Here is a 17,715-nt window from a genome sequence, read left to right as displayed (position 1 = left end):
GGCGATGATGCCATATCATGCGCGTGCATGCTTACGACGACGACGACGGTGAGGTTGTCCGGATCCCCCGCGGATTTTCCCCATGTGAGGACGACGGACGTCCCGCTTGTCCGCACGTCCTTCGGGTTCGCCTCGGACTTGGCGGCGGCCGGAGGCAGATGGAGTTGCTGCCCTGGCCTTGCCGATGCCGCCTTGCCTGGCCTCCCGCACGCATCGTAACGATGACCGGCCATGCGCCGTGCCTCCTCTCCCGTCCGCGTCCGCGTCCGCCCGAGCCCGGCCAGCTGATGAGCTCAGCCTCAGGGCACAGGCCCTCAGCTCCCCGCCCGGCCGGTGCGCGGTGACGAACGGATGGGAGTGGAGTTGGTACGGGTACGGCCGAGCAAACGACTGCGACGCGCGAGCCGATCTGGTTCTAGGTCTCGTTGTCGCGCGGGGTCTGTCTGTGTGGCACGTACGTACGCCGCCGACCAGCACTCCACTCATCCAGATCCAGGGGCAGGCAGGCAGAACTGACAGCGAGCTCATGCATGGCGCCATCAGGCCGCGGGGGACGTACGCCGCCCGGCCGGCGGCCCCGGCCCTCTCGGAGGCAAGGCGGCAACAGTACTGAACCGGATGATGGCACACTTTGAAAACAAACGGTGTTGGTGTTGCATTGCATCGTGTGATCGTGTCGTGTCGTGTCCCACACACTCCCCTCGACGACGCTTGCAAGTTGCAAATTAAGCGCGCTTGCGGTGTGATGCAAGGTCGGACGACGGACGGCTCCAGAGCTGCTGATTTTGGTTTGGTTGGGTCATCCAGGTGGTGCTTGCGGTTCGGATCCATCGAGGCCATCACCTCATCACCACCACGTTTGCTTCTGCCTCGCGCTAGCTTTGTGTGTGTGTGGCCGTCCCTGGTGTGGGTGCGTTGGTGGCTAATGTGCTCCCGGTTGCTCGCCTAATCCAGATCCCGACGGACGGACGGACGGAGACCGGCGAGCTTCCTCCTCGGCCTCGAATATTTTATTTGTTTGATTGGCACTCGGGGTGGGGGCTTGGCTTCCGTGGCTACATTTGGCGTAAAACCGCCGGTTAACGTCGGCGACGTACGTGCTGTGCTGGCAGCCTGGCACGAGGGGCGGGTCTCTGTTGCCCACGCGGTTATCCGTTTCGTTCCGAGATTTATTTCTCAGGGCAAAGCAACCGCAGATTCGATTTATCGTACTACTAGTATTTGTGCATGACAGCATGAGTTTAGTGGCAAACAATATTCCATCGTTTCCTTTGCACTGCCGAAAGCGTGCGTGCGTGCTTAAAAGGAACACGTAGGCTCCGGCGGCTCTGGCTCCAATCCAATGAGGACTCGTGAGAACGCGTGACGGCAAGGGCGATGTGTAAAAGCAGTGATCAATGTGGCCAGGGCCTTGTTTAGTTCCAAAGTATTTTGCAAAATCGACACTGTAGCTTTTTTGTTTGTATTTGACAAATATTGTTCAATTATGGACTAACTAGGCTCAAAAGATTCGTCTCGTCAATTTCGACCAAACTGTGTAATTAGTTTTTATTTTTGTCTATATTTAATACTTTATGCATGTGTCTAAAGATTTGATGTGACGGAAAATCTGAAAAATTTTGCAAAATTTGTTGGGAAGTAAACAAGGCCCAGGAAAAGAATGCACCGCCTAAAAGTAGAGCTCTCCAAGATACCATACCAGTCGGTACAACTGAGTTTTCGCTTTATTATATTATATATATTTCTTTTCCTATAGGTGTAGTGTAGTAAGATCATTTTGTAACCCAAAAAAAAGTATGGAGTACGGGATTTGCATGCCAACGTGTCACTTCCAGCTCGATGCCAAGCCACAACCAGCGACCGCGGTTGGGAGCACATAGCAGCATCCAGTTCACGGTTCACACGCGTGTGCAAGCCGGGGCCGGCCAGTCCGCCAGTGCCAGCTCAACCACCAAGCGCGGCGTAGGCGGCGGACGGAAACACGCGCCGGTCCAAGGCAGCTATCGATGCCGGCCGGCTGGCTGCAGCGCGCACTGTCGAGTAGTACTTGCAGAGGAGTAGTAGCAGTGGCAGGCCAGAGCGGCACAAGACGGCGTCACGGGTGCCGCCACTGTCCGTGCCGTCTCGATCCCACACCCACACCGCACTCCACACTCCCCGCCACTGGCCACTGTACCCGCGCGCATAAAAACAGCCTACTACACCCACGCGCACATTCCCACCTCTTCACTTCCTCCCGAAATTTCCCACCCCCGAGAAGCAAGCAAAAAGCCACCGTCCGCAGCAAAAAAAAGCGGCAGCGGCAGCGCCAGCCAGTGAGGAGAAAAGAAGCTCCAGCTCCAGCTCAAGCTCCCCTTCCTCCTCCTCACCCAATGCCTCGCCCGTAGCCGCGTCGCAGCTCCACCGCACGTCCGCAATGGCCGGTCCCCGCGCGCCCGTAGCGGCGCTGGCGGCCCTGCTCGCGGTCGCCGCCTTCGCGTGCTGCGCCGTCGCGGAGCCGCCGCCGAGCGAGCGGTCCGCGCTGCTGGCGTTCCTCACCGCGACCCCGCACGAGCGCCGCCTCGGGTGGAACGCCTCCACCCCGGCGTGCGGCTGGGTCGGGGTCAAGTGCGACGCCGCCAACACCACCGTCGTCGAGGTGCGCCTCCCGGGCGTAGGCCTCATCGGCGCCATCCCGCCGGGCACGCTCGGCCGGCTAACCAACCTCCGCGTGCTCTCGCTCCGCTCCAACCGCGTCCTCGGGACCATCCCCGACGACGTGCTCCAGCTGCCGAGCCTCAAGGCGCTGTTCCTGCAGCAGAATCTGCTCTCCGGCCCCATCCCGTCGGGAATCCAGAGGCTCGCCGGCCTCGAGCGCCTAGTGCTCTCCCACAACAACCTCTCGGGCTCTATCCCCTTCGCGCTCAACAACCTCACCGCGCTGCGCGTGCTCAAGCTCGACGGCAACCACCTCTCTGGGAGCATTCCCAGCATCAGCATCGCCGGTCTCAGCGTCCTCAACGTCTCCGACAACAACCTCAACGGCTCCATCCCCAAATCGCTCTCGCGCTTCCCGCGGGACTCCTTCGCCGGGAACCTCCAGCTGTGCGGGGACCCGCTGCCGGCCTGCAGCAGCCCATTCTTTCCCCCAGCGCCATCGCCGGGGCTTAGCCCGGGCGGCGGCGGCCCCGCCCCTGGCTCCTCCAAGAAGCGGAAGCTCTCTGGCGCCGCAATCGCGGGCATCGTCGTGGGCGCCGTGGTGCTGGTGCTCCTCCTCCTCATCGCCATCGTGCTCTGCACGGTGTCCAAACGTCGGAGTGCCGGCGCCCGCGAAGGGCCCAAGGCCGCGACATCCGCGGCGGCGGCAGCGGGGGCGGCCAGAGGGCAGCCCCCGCCGGCGTCCGGCGAGGGCGGCGGCGGCGGCGGCGGCATGACGTCCTCGTCCAAGGAGGACCTCGGAGGCGGCGCGTCCGGGTCTGCCGCAGCCGTCGCGGCCGCCGCTGCAGGCGCCGCCGCGGGGGAGCAGAGCCGGCTGGTGTTCGTGGGGAAGGGCGCCGGGTACAGCTTCGACCTGGAGGACCTGCTGCGCGCGTCGGCCGAGGTGCTGGGCAAAGGCAGCGTGGGGACGTCGTACAAGGCGGTGCTGGAGGAAGGCACGACGGTGGTGGTGAAGCGGCTCAAGGACGTGGCGGTGGCGCGGCGCGAGTTCGACGCGCACATGGAGGCGCTCGGCAGGGTGGAGCACCGGAACGTGCTCCCCGTCCGCGCCTACTACTTCTCCAAGGACGAGAAGCTCCTCGTCTACGACTACCTCCCCAACGGCAGCCTCTCTGCCATGCTCCACGGTCAGTGCCCACACAACCTCTTCCTTTCCTCGCGCTCGCATTGCGTCGCCGTCGGGTCGCGGTCGCGGCGTCGCTGCTGCATTGCCTGCGGCTTGCCTTGCTTGGTTTTTTTTGCGTCGCGCGGGCGCGGCTGGGATTTTGTTTTGTTTGCCGCCTTGGGACGGGAGGGGACTACTACGGCGAGGGGAGGAGACCCGGCGGGGAATTCCAAGTCCAAGTCGTCGTCTCGGATAGCTGCCGGATTTGCCACCACTCATTCAGCATTTACGAACTATCCGTGCGGAATTGCGCGAGGAATTCACCATCAGAGCGTCTCCTTGACAATTTTAATTTGGGCAACGTCAGATATGGTACGATCTGGCAGCCCGCGTTCGTCACGTCGGTACGGCGTCCGTCGCATCGCCCGCGGCGGCGCGCGTGGACGCGGAAAATCCTGCCGGAACAGGCCGGCGATCGTAGGTTGGTACTGTAGGTTGCGGCGACCGCCTCGCGCTCCCTGGCACTGGCATGGCATGTGGGCGGCGGCGGGTGGTGGTGGTTCTCGCGCGCTTTTCTTCCTCCCGCTTTCTTTCTTTTTTTTTTCCGCGCTTTTCTGCGATGTGATGTGATGCGAGAGGGATTGAGAGATGCTCATGCTGCCCGACGGGCGAGGCAGTGCGGGCGGAGTGGTGGCTGGTGCCGTGCGGTGCGGGCGGCGTGCGCGGCAGTGATGAGCCAGCGTGAGCGTGAGGGTCCTGCCTGTAAAGCCCTCCGATGGGCGGTGGTCCTGCCACGCCCCGGCCCTGCCGGGGCGGGCGCGGCCTCCCCCTCGCAGCACCTCGTGGATGGTCACGGCGGACGGATGGGATGGGTGCGCGAGAACGTCATTTGTTTGTAGCCGTCGCGTACTTGCATTTACCAATGCGACCGCTGGCAGAACGATCCAGAACAGCATTCCGCTACGGGCACGCTGGACACGGCCCTCCGCCGCGTGACATGCCGGATACGGGTCGCGTCTCCGCGTGCCGCAGTTATTGGCACATGAGGATCCAGCCGCGCCCCGCGTATTTGTACTGTAGGTATGTCTGTATCCCCCGCCATATCTTGTTCCAGGTACTACTCCTGCTCATTTGATCCTACATCATCGTACATACTCCAACAGTAGAAATATGCTCTGGGGACCGGTGGCAAATGGGAAGCTGTCCGGTGCTCCACTTATAACTATCCTCGCTGTACCTTTGCGCACTACTGGCTCCATCTCCATATGGGTACTACGCAGAAAATTGCTCATCAGAATCGCTTGAGATGTGGCCCGTACGTGATGGCACAGAAGTTCCCTGTACGCTTAGCACTTTGGCTCTGGGATATGGACCTATGGTGGGGGGATAGTAGTCTAGTAGAGTAATGCGGCGTGAGTTGTCGTGGTGTATCGTGGCCGCGCTTGTAGCTCGCTTCGCTACGTGCTGGCGACTAGCGACTTGGCGAGTTCACCTTCTTCACCCCGCCTTCTCCGTCCGTCTGCTAACCCGGGAGGACGTGGCGACGGACGGCAATGCATGGCTGGCTCATTATTCACCTGCATGCGTGCCCACGGTCCAGCCCTCCTCCCCCGATGATGGCCGATCCAATGGATCATGGATGCCCGCGCACGGCGCGCGTCCTCCGACACATCTGCCGTGGTCGAGCGGTGCTGCCACCCCGAAAACCGGCCTGCCCGGCTGTCCATGCAACCGGAACCGGGTCGGTAGCCACTGGAACGGGGACGGCATTGACGCTGCCCCTGAAGCACCTCTCGCCCGGCCTGCTTGCCTGCCTTGAAGAAATGGACCCACTTGACAGGGTCCGAGTAACATGCGCAATGCGTCAATGCCACAGTATTGTACTGTATTCCGTAGTTGGGAGTGCAGTGGTCCACAACTACGGTAGTCAGTGCACAATGCTGCCATCCAGCCATCGTCCTATGTATCTGCCACTGCCGTTTATAGCAGGGGACGCGGTGGCGCCGTGGCGGTACTGCCTCTGCCGTGTGGTCCACTACCAGTCAACGTTGTTCACTACTCCTACCACAGGAGTACTCCTACCAAAATCTTTGAGTAGTAAATTGCAACTCTCTCTGCACTCGGCAGTGACTAATAAGCTCAGTTTGTGTGCTATTTAGTAAGAGTACGCCCTCTGTCTTCAAAGCTTCAACTTCTAGAGTTGTTCTAAGTTGAACTTTTAAAACCTTGATCAAATTTCTAGAAAACAACACTAAGATTTATAGTACCAAATTGATATCATTACACTGATTATAGAATATATTTTTATAAGATACTCATTTCGTGTCATAGATATTTGTCCTTTTTTTATAAAGTTGGTCAAACTTAAAAAAATTTTGATTGACACGGATTCTAGAAATTGAAGCTTTCAGGGACAGAGGGACTACGTTAGTTCATCAGCTCAGAATATTCTTTATTAAAACCGGTGCTTTGATCTTGAAGAAGTTCGTAGATTGCTCGAGTCAAAAAAGAAAAAGTTCGCAGCATCGTTGTTTTCTGTGGCCGTGCAATTATGCAACCTACTAGTAGTTCGGTGTTCTAGCTGGCCTGTCACGTCCTACCAGTCTATCTACCAGATGAACTTATGAGTGTCCTATCTATATGGTGCAATGTTCTAATTAGATTGTTTAGTATGTTCTTAATTCAGCTTCTCAGTAGACCTAATCGACCTACTACAGCCATGATTTTATCCCTTTTGTTGTGTGCTTGTTCCTGCTGTCCAACCGTACTTGTTTACTTGACCAGTTGCTCGTGTCTTGTCCTCTCTACTTCGCTGCATGCTGGCTGCAATAGTCCGTCCGCGTTCTCTGCATTCCAGTTTGCACAACGTTTGTTTAACAATATTCCTATGTGTGTGACCGTCACAAATTCCCTGACAGTGACAAACCCCTGTGGTTTTCATATACCCGTCCAACATGATTTGTCGACTAACCGGCAGAATAAACAAATCTAGCAGCACTCACATTTTCTTAGTAGTATCACGTTGAGACGTCTGTGGTTTTTAGCGCCAGCCAGCCACATGAATTTTGTGAACGTGAAGAACTTTTGTTGCTATGTGTAATAAAAAAAACCTTGTGTGCGTTGCTCAGTCATTGGACATTTGGATGATGTCACATTGTCACTAATTGATCTTTGCGAAAATTTATAGGAGTATTTCTTTGCTGTTTTGCCAATTAATTTGCCATGTCCATCACCTTTCTGACGGGAGTTTTGTGCATCCACGCGCAGGGAGCCGGGGCTCGGGTCGGACGCCGCTGGACTGGGATGCGCGCATGCGGTCGGCGCTGTCCGCCGCTCGCGGGCTGGCGCAGCTGCACACGGTGCACAACCTGGTGCACGGCAACGTGAAGGCCTCCAACGTCCTGCTCCGCCCGGACGCCGACGCCGCGGCGCTGTCCGACTTCAGCCTGCACCAGCTGTTCGCGCCGTCGTCGACGCGGGCCGGCGGGTACCGCGCCCCGGAGGTGGTGGACACGCGGCGGCTGACGTTCAAGTCGGACGTCTACTCCCTGGGCGTGCTCCTGCTGGAGCTCCTGACGGGCAAGTCCCCCTCGCACGCGTCGCTGGAGGGCGACGGCACGCTGGACCTGCCCCGGTGGGTGCAGTCCGTGGTGCGGGAGGAGTGGACCGCCGAGGTGTTCGACGTCGAGCTCGTGCGGCTGGGCGCCAGCGCCGAGGAGGAGATGGTCGCGCTGCTGCAGGTGGCCATGGCGTGCGTGGCCACGGTCCCCGACGCGCGGCCCGACGCCCCCGACGTGGTCCGGATGATCGAGGAGATCGGCGGCGGCCACGGCGGCCGGACGACGACGGAGGAGAGCGAGGGCGTGCGTGGCACGTCGGAAGAAGAGCGGTCGCGGTCCGGGGGCACGCCGCCAGCCGCCCCGACGCCGTGACGCAGCTAGCAGCAGGGTAAAGGTTCTCTTCTTGGCCTGATTAAATTGCATAGGTTCTTGGTGCCTGTCTGTATGTCATTGGACAGTGGTATTCTGTTCCTTCTTTTTTCTTTCTTTTCGCGTTCTTTTTTTTCTTTTGTCTTTCCAGGGCATTGTTTTGTTGGATCAAATTTTCTTTTTTCTTCTCCCTCTCCCTCTCTCAGGCTTCATTCATCCAAGTAAAGAAGTGTAATTTTTCTTCAGCTTCTCTTCCTCCTTTTGCAAATTGTGATGCTTCAAACTGGCGCCAAACTAGTACCAAGCGAGTTTAATCATCGGCAGGCCTCTATGGCTTCATTCCATATATATACTACGTGCCCCACCACCAACATCTTGTTGCCTCTCGCTTGTCTGTCACTCAAACTCAAAGAGCCTATGATGAAATGCCTTGCCCTTCACTCACGGCGTGACAGTGAAGCTACATTGCTTTCACATCATTTCTTTGGCGACAAGCTATTCGGCTGATCGGCGAAGCCCTGCCCAGAGCGTAATGGATAAGATTTTCTTGTTCCAACTCCGTGGCTGCAGCGAGACACAGCACACGGGCCGGCGTCGAGACAAGTCAAACAGAAACGGGGCGTTCTCGTGGCTGTGTCATGTGAGGCCCGTGTGCACTGTGCTTGCACAGCGACCTGAGGAGCCTGAGCCTGAAACCACGTGGAGACATCTCGACTCTTCTCTGCGTGATTCTACCGTGCACGACCGCACGACTCGCGAATCAGCGGCCAACTAGAGATCACACACAGATGAAGCTGGGTAGCTTGCCCTTTGCCCCGCGCCCCCGACCCAACAACTTTGCTCAAATCCGACAGGGCGCGGGACCGGCGCGCTAGCCTGGCTGACCGGGCGTTCTCACTCCAGGTCCTTTGGCTCGTCGTCCGTCCTGCGTTGCATCGGCGTCCCCATCCCGACCATGTCATGTCATGTACTGGTCTCTTTGTGTGCCCCTTGGCAAAAGACACCTGTAGGCTGTAGCCCCATCATCCTGCCGCTGCCACATGCCATACCCCTACTCCGGCGGCTCGCTGCGTTCCTGTCCTGGGAACCGTCCTGTGGCCTGTTGTGGCTGTGGGGATGGACCGGGAGGGACTCCTCTCGTTTCCTCAAGGAAGATGCGTATGCGTTTACCGGCCGGCCTGACCGCTCTTTGAAGAAGGCATGTAGCCATTCTTCTGATGAGGAACGCAGGGCTGTGTTGTGTCCTGGCGCGGTGTCCCATGTAGGCCCCCGGGTTCGCTGGCCACTGGGCAGCTCCTGATCGGATCTACTCCGGCAGCTACATTCCCCATCCTCCCAGTCCCAGCAAAACAGAACAAAATCGCACCAGGGCAACTGGGGCAAACAGGCAGGAGTCCTCTCACATACTATAGAAGGAGGGTTGGCGGAGGAGGAGGAGGAGTGGAGGACGGGTGATGGAACGGCAACCTGGGCTTTTTCCCCGCGGGAGACACATGGTGGGGCGCACGCTTGGGCTACCCGCCATCGTCCGTCGTGCCTCCGCACTGGGGCGGGGCGCCCACTCCTCACGTGGTGCCTTGCTAAAGCCTGGCCCGCCCTGCCTTTCTCCCCTGGGCCGCGCGTCGAAAGCGGCCAGCCGTCGAGCGGCAAGCCAAACCCTGGAGCCTCCGGTTAAAATGCAGGGAATCCACTGAAAACTCTTTTCTCATGGCTTCTTCGTTCTTCCTCACCGGATCCCGTAAACTCAAACGAAAGGAGTTGCGGCCGATTATATTTTGTATATATATATAAGATCGATGTTCATCTGACGACATTGCAAAAGTTTGAAGATTCCGAAAATCGACAGCACGCAGTAAAAGTGACCACATGCTCGTGCACTAGATAAAAAGAATAAATAATTCTTGCAGTTATTCTGCTCCTTTATTTAAAAAAAAAGATATATACAGTACAGCGGTAATTATAATTACAGTTCTCAGTATCTCTACTATAATTGAAATCTTCTCTAAGCAAATCCCAACTGCCACATCAACGACTCACAACACATGTCCTACAGATTAGACGACTCAGATTAAAAGTATGATCACAACCTTACAGCCCTCGCCTCGCGTCATCTCTACACTCCGCCCTCACGCGTCGCCTCGCGTCATCTCCATATCGGAAAAAACACTCCCCGTGAAAAACTCCATAACTTCGTATGGTATCGCAGAAAACCGTTCCCGGCCGTGGAAGCCGTGGAGGACCGCGTCGCAGAAAACCGATCCGGCCGTGGCGGACGAGGAGTTGGGCGCCCTGCGAGAAGTGCTGGCTTGACTGGGCCGTGTAGGAGCCACCGCCGGCGTCGGTTGCCCCGGGGTTCTGATCTGGTCCTCACCTAGCCGGAGGAGATGAAGGGCACCAGGGGCAGCCACCACAAGCAGCAGCAGAGGGCATCAGGCACTCCTGATACAGTAGGCGCTGCAGCAGCAGGTCCGGTGCTGCGGCGGACATGACCTAGGTTGTCCGCCTGATCCTCACCTCTCAATTTACCGTGAAATTTGCTCCTGCAGGATGCTTGGTTCAGTAAACATGAATTTTTTAATTGTTATTGATAATTCCCACCCTTGATTACTAAAGTGAAATTATCAGTGTTTTTCAAAGCAGGATGCCATGCCATCTGCATTTAGGGCCTGCAAATGTCTTCAGATGTCTCCTGTAACCCATGCCTCTGTTAGGTCTGTGTTTAAATTTTATGAGATTTTGGTACTAAAGTACTTTAGAGGACCATCATGTTCCAGTACTTGTGATACCTAATAATATGTACAAATTTTATATGGTTTTTGTAATATTTCTTTTTATGTATTCCTTTTTCTCTCACCTTTGGATTGGATTTCTTATATCTGCACCTAATGTCACCTCTAACATGTTTGTTTACTCCGCATTCTACTTTATAGTGCAGGAAGCTCCTAATTCCACCTGTAGCTTATCTGGTTCCTCAATGTACCATTTTGTAGAGTTACTCCAAATTATGTCGCAGTGTAGAAAAATTCCTTTCTTTGTTCAACATTCCGCTGCTTGTGACTACACTTACTTCCTCATACATTTTATCTGGTTTATTCCATGATGCAGATTCCATTTGCTTTTATTTCTCATTAGTTTCCCTGAATGCACTTTGTAGTTATGCATATTTGTTTGTTGTTCATGTATTCTGCTCATCTAAGTTTGGGGCAACACAGTAAATTTTAATTTCTTATGTCAATTATTTTATCGGCAGTTGATGCCTTAGAATAAGAAAAAAATAAAGAAATGAAATAGTTGAGCTATACACAGCTAGGGTAATTTAAAGATACAGGGTATCATGTAGATAATCTAAGCTTATCTACTGACAGTTTAGTGTGGGTAATTTAAAGATACAGGGATCAGTAGTTGTAGTGGCTCAGCGGTGATTGTCTGAGCAGTTCATCAGCAGCTGCAGGTGACAGGGATATTGCTTCAGAGCTTGCCAGGTGCTGCTCGAGAATGGAGCTTATGTTTGAATCTGCTTAGATAGATGTTGAGATTTTTCTTGGTTGCTATAATGCAGGGACTGAAGTCTACTGCGAGAGATTTGCGAGGGCTCTTGCCAATTAGTTGTGTGCACCATTATTGGTTCTGGACAGCAGTCTTCTAGCACCATATGTAATATATTCTTTCCCATATATTATAAGTCTTAAGATCAGGATAAAGGTTTAGAATCAGAGGTCGATGGAAGGTGACGAGGAACCTGCTAAAAGTGAGGATGATGGCATAGTCCAATCAGGTAAATCTTCACACACACTGAGTTTAAACAGTGTTGTCCGATCCCTGTCTCATCTTCTCTTTTATTTGTCTTATAAGGAATCTTTAAGAAAATGTATTGTTAATCTTTATCAAGATGAATGATGGAATAAGATGCGTGCAAGAGATGAATAAAATTTTGACACTGTTGTACTTTATATTTCAGAGTAATCTGGATGATAAAATTGATGTATAGAGTAAGAGATTATTTTTATCAAGTTCTTTGTGCCCTTTATAGTGTTGCTGATAGCTGAAGAGTTTAGTTCCTGCATTCGTGGTACACTAGCCAAGGTATCACAGCTTGTAGCAAAGTTTGATGGAGAACTTCAACATTGGAAATAACTACAAAAATAAGTCTTTACATGTGCTGCATACGCCAAGCTACTTCTTGTCTTAAGGATTGTTTTCTGTTTGGCCTTCAGGTCATTGACATGAATTAAGCTTCAAATTTCTTAAGATATATGTGTTGTAAGGATAACAGTGATAGAAATTTAAGTACTTCTTTGTGGTGTATGTCTTCAAATGGTTTACTTGTAAGAATTACTGTCAGCTTCACCCACCCTTCGAGTAGGACTTACCATCCAAAATAAGGTGTTTTTGTTGTTTTTTTCTAAATTGAACAACCCATGTATCAATAATTGCACATAAATATATAACATGCTAGAGATAATTTTCTAGAAAGTTGTTTAAATTCAGAAATAAGCATCCTTTCAATTATTTTGGATGCAATCTCAACCTATATTCATGTTTGCAAAAAAATTATTAGTGGTTTCAACTATCGATTGTTGATTCTTGCACACACGTGGGGCGAACAGCACATATTTTCTCACTGTAGTTGAACTATGCTGCTCCAAATTGTTACACTTATGTGTTCAGATCTGCTTTAAAATAAGGTATTTCGTAGCTTGCATGTAGCAAGGTTCTGCAAGGCAACAATTCAGCTGATAGTATTTCCTGCAAGTTTTCCCTGCAACTTTGTGAAGGCCCGTCAATTGTGTGTCTGGTAGCTGATAGTATTGTATACTGCCTAGAATAATATAACAGGCTTCTTTATGCTAGCTTGCTGTTGGGATGCAGTGCTCGATTATTGGACTAAGATACAGGAGTGCTCCATTTATGGACTTTTGCTTGATTTGGTTGTTTTTATTCAGAACTTTATCAAAGGCACGCATCAGCAAAAAAATAGATTGATGTACCAGTTTGTTGTTCAAGAATTTTACAACCTTTTGCTTTCAGATTGGTCTATAGAAAGGGTACAATTAAACTAATTTGATAAACATGTTTAACTGGATTCACTAATATGATTAGAAGATAATTAGGGAACTCTCAGGCAGCAGCTATCCTCTATTTGGGAGACGAGTATATTCATGGTATAACAGCGGTGGAAAACCAAAATTAGAGGGAGATAGTAGTGGAGTGGTAGTGAACAATGATTCATTTTCCTAACTTCTCTGAAGATACAATTAGTTTATGCAATGTTTGAACTCTTAGTGCTCAGTTTAGCACTATGGAAACAACTTTAACGAAGCACAATTAACCAAGTACTTCAAATTTGACAAAATAATCTTTGACCTTAATGTGGTTCGTAGCATTAGCACAAGCACTAATTAAAATACCTTGTTTTTCGGATTAATATACAGTTACATGAAACCTAAACTATAAAAGGTTGTTTATATGTGCATTCTTTAAATAAAGCCGTGGCGTTAGCACGGGCACTATACTATGGATGTATAGTTAATCTATTGTCACCTTGCCTTTTGAAATTCCCAAAATGGGCCAGCAGGGAGTGCACAGCCTGCTGATCCCAAATTGAGCAAACTGGATAGCCAACACGATATACATTAATACATTTCATAATCCAAACAGTATGCTTGTTGGTGCAAATAATTCAAACATCTGTAGCTGCAAGCTTTCAGAGGGTGCCAACACAAACAGCGCCGCTGTTTGTGCGCTGCACCGTGCCTCTGTAGGGTGCTCGTTTTCTGATTGGAACCTTCTGACCTCATCAAAATGCCACTCAAATCAGATCCAGACTCCATCCCGCATCAGAGATGATTTTTAGATTCCTCATCACATCAAATCTTTAGACGTATACATAAAGTATTAAATATAGACGAAAATAAAACATAATTACACAGTTTGGTCGGAATTGACGAGACGAATCTTTTTAGCCTAGTTAGTCCATGATTGGACAATATTTGTCAAATACAAACAAAATTGGTACTATTCATATTTTGCAAAATATTTTGCAAGTAAACAAGGCCTAAGACTGCAAGAGATGTTACTGCATACTACAACCTATCTGTGTTAACTATACTACATATCTACTTCTGAAACACTGTTGATGAATATGGGATAGTTCAGTCTGTGCAATGCCATATAACTATGTCCAGCTATATGTCCAGTTCAAGTGCAGGGTCACCAAAAACAACTTTTCTGAAAGTTACAGCCAATGGTGTAAGTTTGATGTTTGTAAAATCTAAACTCACGCAGAAAAATGTAACCATAAGATCAACACTAAAATCTTCTAACTTTTACCCAAAAGAATAAAAGATATGTGTGAGCTAATTACACTTTACAGTATGGGTATATTATTATTATTGTTCTATTGTCTCAACTGTAACAAGGACTGCAACAGCAGTTTGCCCATACAGTCCTCTGACAATTCCCAAAAAGGCCCAGCACAGAGTGTCGATTCTGATCCAAAATTGAGCAAACTGGGCAGACATAACAAAAGGGCAACACCTCCCAACATGTTTTCCATGGTCACAGTGCGACATTTCTGCAAATAGTTCAAGTATCTGTACCTTCAAGCTTTAGAGTGAGCTCTGCACAACAACAAACAGCAGCATTGTTTTCTTGCTGCCCCGGGCTCTTCCAGGTGCTCGTTTCCTGATTGGAACCTTCTGATCCCTAGAAAATTCCTCTCCAACGGATGCAGACTCCATACCATAAGTGTGTGTTGCTGAGCACAAACCTGTCTGTGTTAGCAACTTTAGATATTTACTTTCCAACCACGCTGATGGTGAATACTTCAGTATGTGCAACCTGGTATAATCATGTAGAGTTGCATGCCCTATAGCATCGGGAGCATTTTATGTTATGTACTTTATTCAGGAAACAGTCTTAGTAAACCATCCATTGTGTCTCTGTCGTCAAAACTACTATACATGTTCAGAAGTGACTGTATCACGGATTTGGACAGCAGCAGACCCTTTTTAACAACACACGCATGAATTACCTTCCCGTGATCTTCAGAAACTGCTGTTTTAACAGCAAGGATCGCTGATGAATAGATTGTTGGACTGGGTGCTGACTCTACTTCCTGCATCTTGCAACATATATCTGTTACCTCCTGATGCATGCCATTTTGGGATAAGGCACTTATTAACAAGCTCCAGGTGCGCAGATTGGGCCGAGTTTTCGTCAGAAGCATCTCACTGAATATGTCTAGAGCGTCTTCAAATTGACCATTCCGTATGAAAGCAGAAATTACTAAATCCCAACATGCTGCACTTGGGGATATGCCTTCAAGCTGCATCTGATTCAAAAGATTCCGAGCCTCAGAATTAATGCCACAATCGACATAAGCAGAAATCATGACTTTCCAGATGACCAGATTTCTTGGACACATGGCATTGAACACTCGGCGTGCGTGTTCAATCCTCCCAGCACTCGCGTACATGTCTATCAGGCCACTAGCAACAGTCTTATCTGAATGAAGACCGTTTCTGACTGCATAACCATGAGCAGCTATACCCACCAACATAATGCAAGACTTTAGACAAGCCATGATAATGGACGCCAACGTCACACAATCAAACTTAAGGTTAGCCTCCAGCATTCTTCGACAAGTGTCAAAAGCCTTGTCAATCTGCCCGTCCTGAAAATACCCAGCAATCATCAAGTTCCAAGTCACAGCATCTCTCTCTTTCATCTGCTCAAACACTGCCTCGGCAGCCTCCACCAAGCCAACCTTACAGTAGAAGTTGATCATGGAGCTCCCCAAAATCACGTCCATCTCCAGCCCGCTCGAAACTGCCACTGCATGGCCCTGCCTTCCCCCATCAATAGCCTCAAGATCCGCTGATGCCGAAAGAAAGCTCAAGATGCTCACCCTCGTAGGCAGCACGCCCTCGACCCTCATCTCGTAAAACAGCTCCACGGCTTCGTCGATCCTTCCATTGTGTATGTACGCCATGAGCATCGTGTTCCAGGTGACCACGGTCCGCTCAGGCATTGCGTCGAAGACCGCCCTGGCGTCCTCCACCTCCCCGCACTTCCCGTAGAAGTCCACGAGGCTGCTCATCACGTAGACGCATTCAGCCACTCCCGCCTTCCACGCATACCCGTGCACCGCCCTTCCGGCGCCGGACAGGCCGAGCCCCGCGCACGCCTTGAGCACGGTGGGAGCGACGAAGTTGTCCGCGGGGACGCCGGCCTCGAGCATGGCGACGAACCCCGCGAGCGCCCTGGCGTGCAGCCCCGCGCGGCTCCAGAGCCCGATGACGGCGGCCCACGCGAAGGCGTTCCTGTGCCTCTCCGGGAGCGCGCCGAGCGCGCGCTCGGCGTCGTCGAGCGCGCCGCAGCGCGCGTAGAAGACGGTGAGCTTGGTGCCGACGTACGCGTTCCGGCAGTAGTAGGGACCGCGCTTGACGAGCGCCGCGTGCACCTGGCGGCCCGCGCGGAGGGACCCGGCCGTGACGCAGCACTGGAGGAGCGACGTGTACACCTCCGGACCCACCGCGGCGGGGGAGGACTGGCGCTCGGCGCGGGCGACCAGCGCGAACGCGTCGCGGAGGCCGCCCTCGTGGGCTTGCTGCGAGAAGGAGGCGAGCGCGGCGTGCAAGGAGGCGTCGGGCCTCGGCGCGTCGTGCGGTTTGGAAGGGTGGGGACTGATCATGGAGGCGGGAAGGGGGAGTGGGAGAGGCAGAGGCGCCATGGAGCTGAGGCTGCTTCTGCATCGCGCCGAGGGGGGCGGGGCGGAGCGGAGGACAAAGAGAGATAAAAAGCGAGAGGGATAAGACGCTAAGGGCCATGAGGTGGCGGTCTCACGGGCTATTGGGCTTCGTGTAGACTATTGGGCTTCCTCGTCCTTGTCCCCGCCCTCGCCCTCGCCCGTCTCAAACTTCCACGGTTCATTTCAGTCCATGGCTATCAAAATGGGCCCCGAGCGACGGGTATGAGGCCCAACCAAACCAAGATGGATCATCAGACGAGGTGGACAAGTCACCTGGTGTAAACAACTTGGACACCGACTCCTTCGGAGATGTGATAGAATATGTAGGATGATAGGAAGCTGGGAGCGCTTTATTAATGGAGCTCTTTTATTTTATCATGTTTGATTAAAAACAGCTCCAAACAGCTTTTGAAGCCGATTGAGAAGCCCTGTCAAACGGGGCCTTATACTTTTCTTAAAACCAACTAGGAAACGTATTTTGTAAACCGGTCGTGATCCATGTAACCCTATCCCTTGATAATAATAAGGCGAGGTAGGGAGCCTCCGATCGGTACACCGAAAGCTACAATCAACAATCCCTTGTAAACACGAGCATATGAGACAAGAGATCCACTCTAAACTAGACGCAGGGTAAGACGTACCTAAACTAGTATAAACATTGTGTCTCGTGTGCTACCCTTTTAATTCCCTGTACGTGATATACTGATTCGTATTGCCAGAGTAAATACTTCTCACAGTTGGCGCTCTAGGTAAGGGCCTTTTGCGCACATAGTGTTTCGGATGGTTCTCGTCTTTAAGACTGACTCCAACAGAGTTGGCAAACCAGGACGCATACGTAAAATGGGTCATCACAGTGTTTCTTAGCTGACAGAAACGCCTCCAACAGAAGACTGAGACTAGCCACTCATTTTGTGTAGCGAGCAAAGAAGAACGCAAAAATGCATCTCCTCTCTCATTCAGACGCAAATCTCCGGCCTCTCTCTCTCCTTCAACCATTTCTTCCCCATCTCCACGCAATCGGAGCCGGGACTGCGACTTCCGCAGGGCCAAGCTTGTGCTCGGCAATGGCCACGCTCCGCCCTGCCCGCGGCCGTGCTTGCCCCCGGCAAGGGCCACACTCATGTCGCCCCGTGATCAAGCTCGCCTCCTGGCGAGGACCATGCTCGCCCCGTCCCCATCCCGCTACGCACTGAGCCTGCCTGCGGTCGAGCTCACCTCCCGGCGAGGGCCAT

General features: G+C 52.3%; 2 protein-coding genes and 1 long non-coding RNA gene across 3 annotated transcripts; 2 read left to right on the top strand and 1 right to left on the bottom strand.

Moving 5' to 3' along the window:
• Positions 2,078-8,048, top strand: LOC8082231 (probable inactive receptor kinase At2g26730). The gene is made up of 2 exons (XM_002458086.2): positions 2,078-3,824; positions 7,070-8,048. The coding sequence occupies exons 1-2, from the start codon at positions 2,417-2,419 to the stop codon at positions 7,732-7,734; spliced, it is 2,073 nt and encodes a 690-aa protein (XP_002458131.1). The 5' UTR covers positions 2,078-2,416; the 3' UTR covers positions 7,735-8,048.
• On the top strand, positions 9,798-11,660 carry LOC110434146. Its single transcript, XR_002451630.1, has 2 exons — positions 9,798-11,213; positions 11,291-11,660. It is a non-coding gene; the product is annotated as an uncharacterized LOC110434146 (long non-coding RNA).
• On the bottom strand, positions 13,935-16,711 carry LOC8082521 (pentatricopeptide repeat-containing protein At5g55740, chloroplastic). Its single transcript, XM_021457919.1, has one exon. It carries the CDS (start codon positions 16,463-16,465, stop codon positions 14,633-14,635), a length of 1,833 nt encoding a protein of 610 aa, XP_021313594.1. The 5' UTR covers positions 16,466-16,711; the 3' UTR covers positions 13,935-14,632.

This window comes from Sorghum bicolor, chromosome 3 (assembly GCF_000003195.3).
Source record: "Sorghum bicolor cultivar BTx623 chromosome 3, Sorghum_bicolor_NCBIv3, whole genome shotgun sequence".
NCBI classification, from domain to species: domain Eukaryota; kingdom Viridiplantae; phylum Streptophyta; class Magnoliopsida; order Poales; family Poaceae; genus Sorghum; species Sorghum bicolor.
This window is presented reverse-complemented; position numbering and strand designations above follow the sequence as displayed.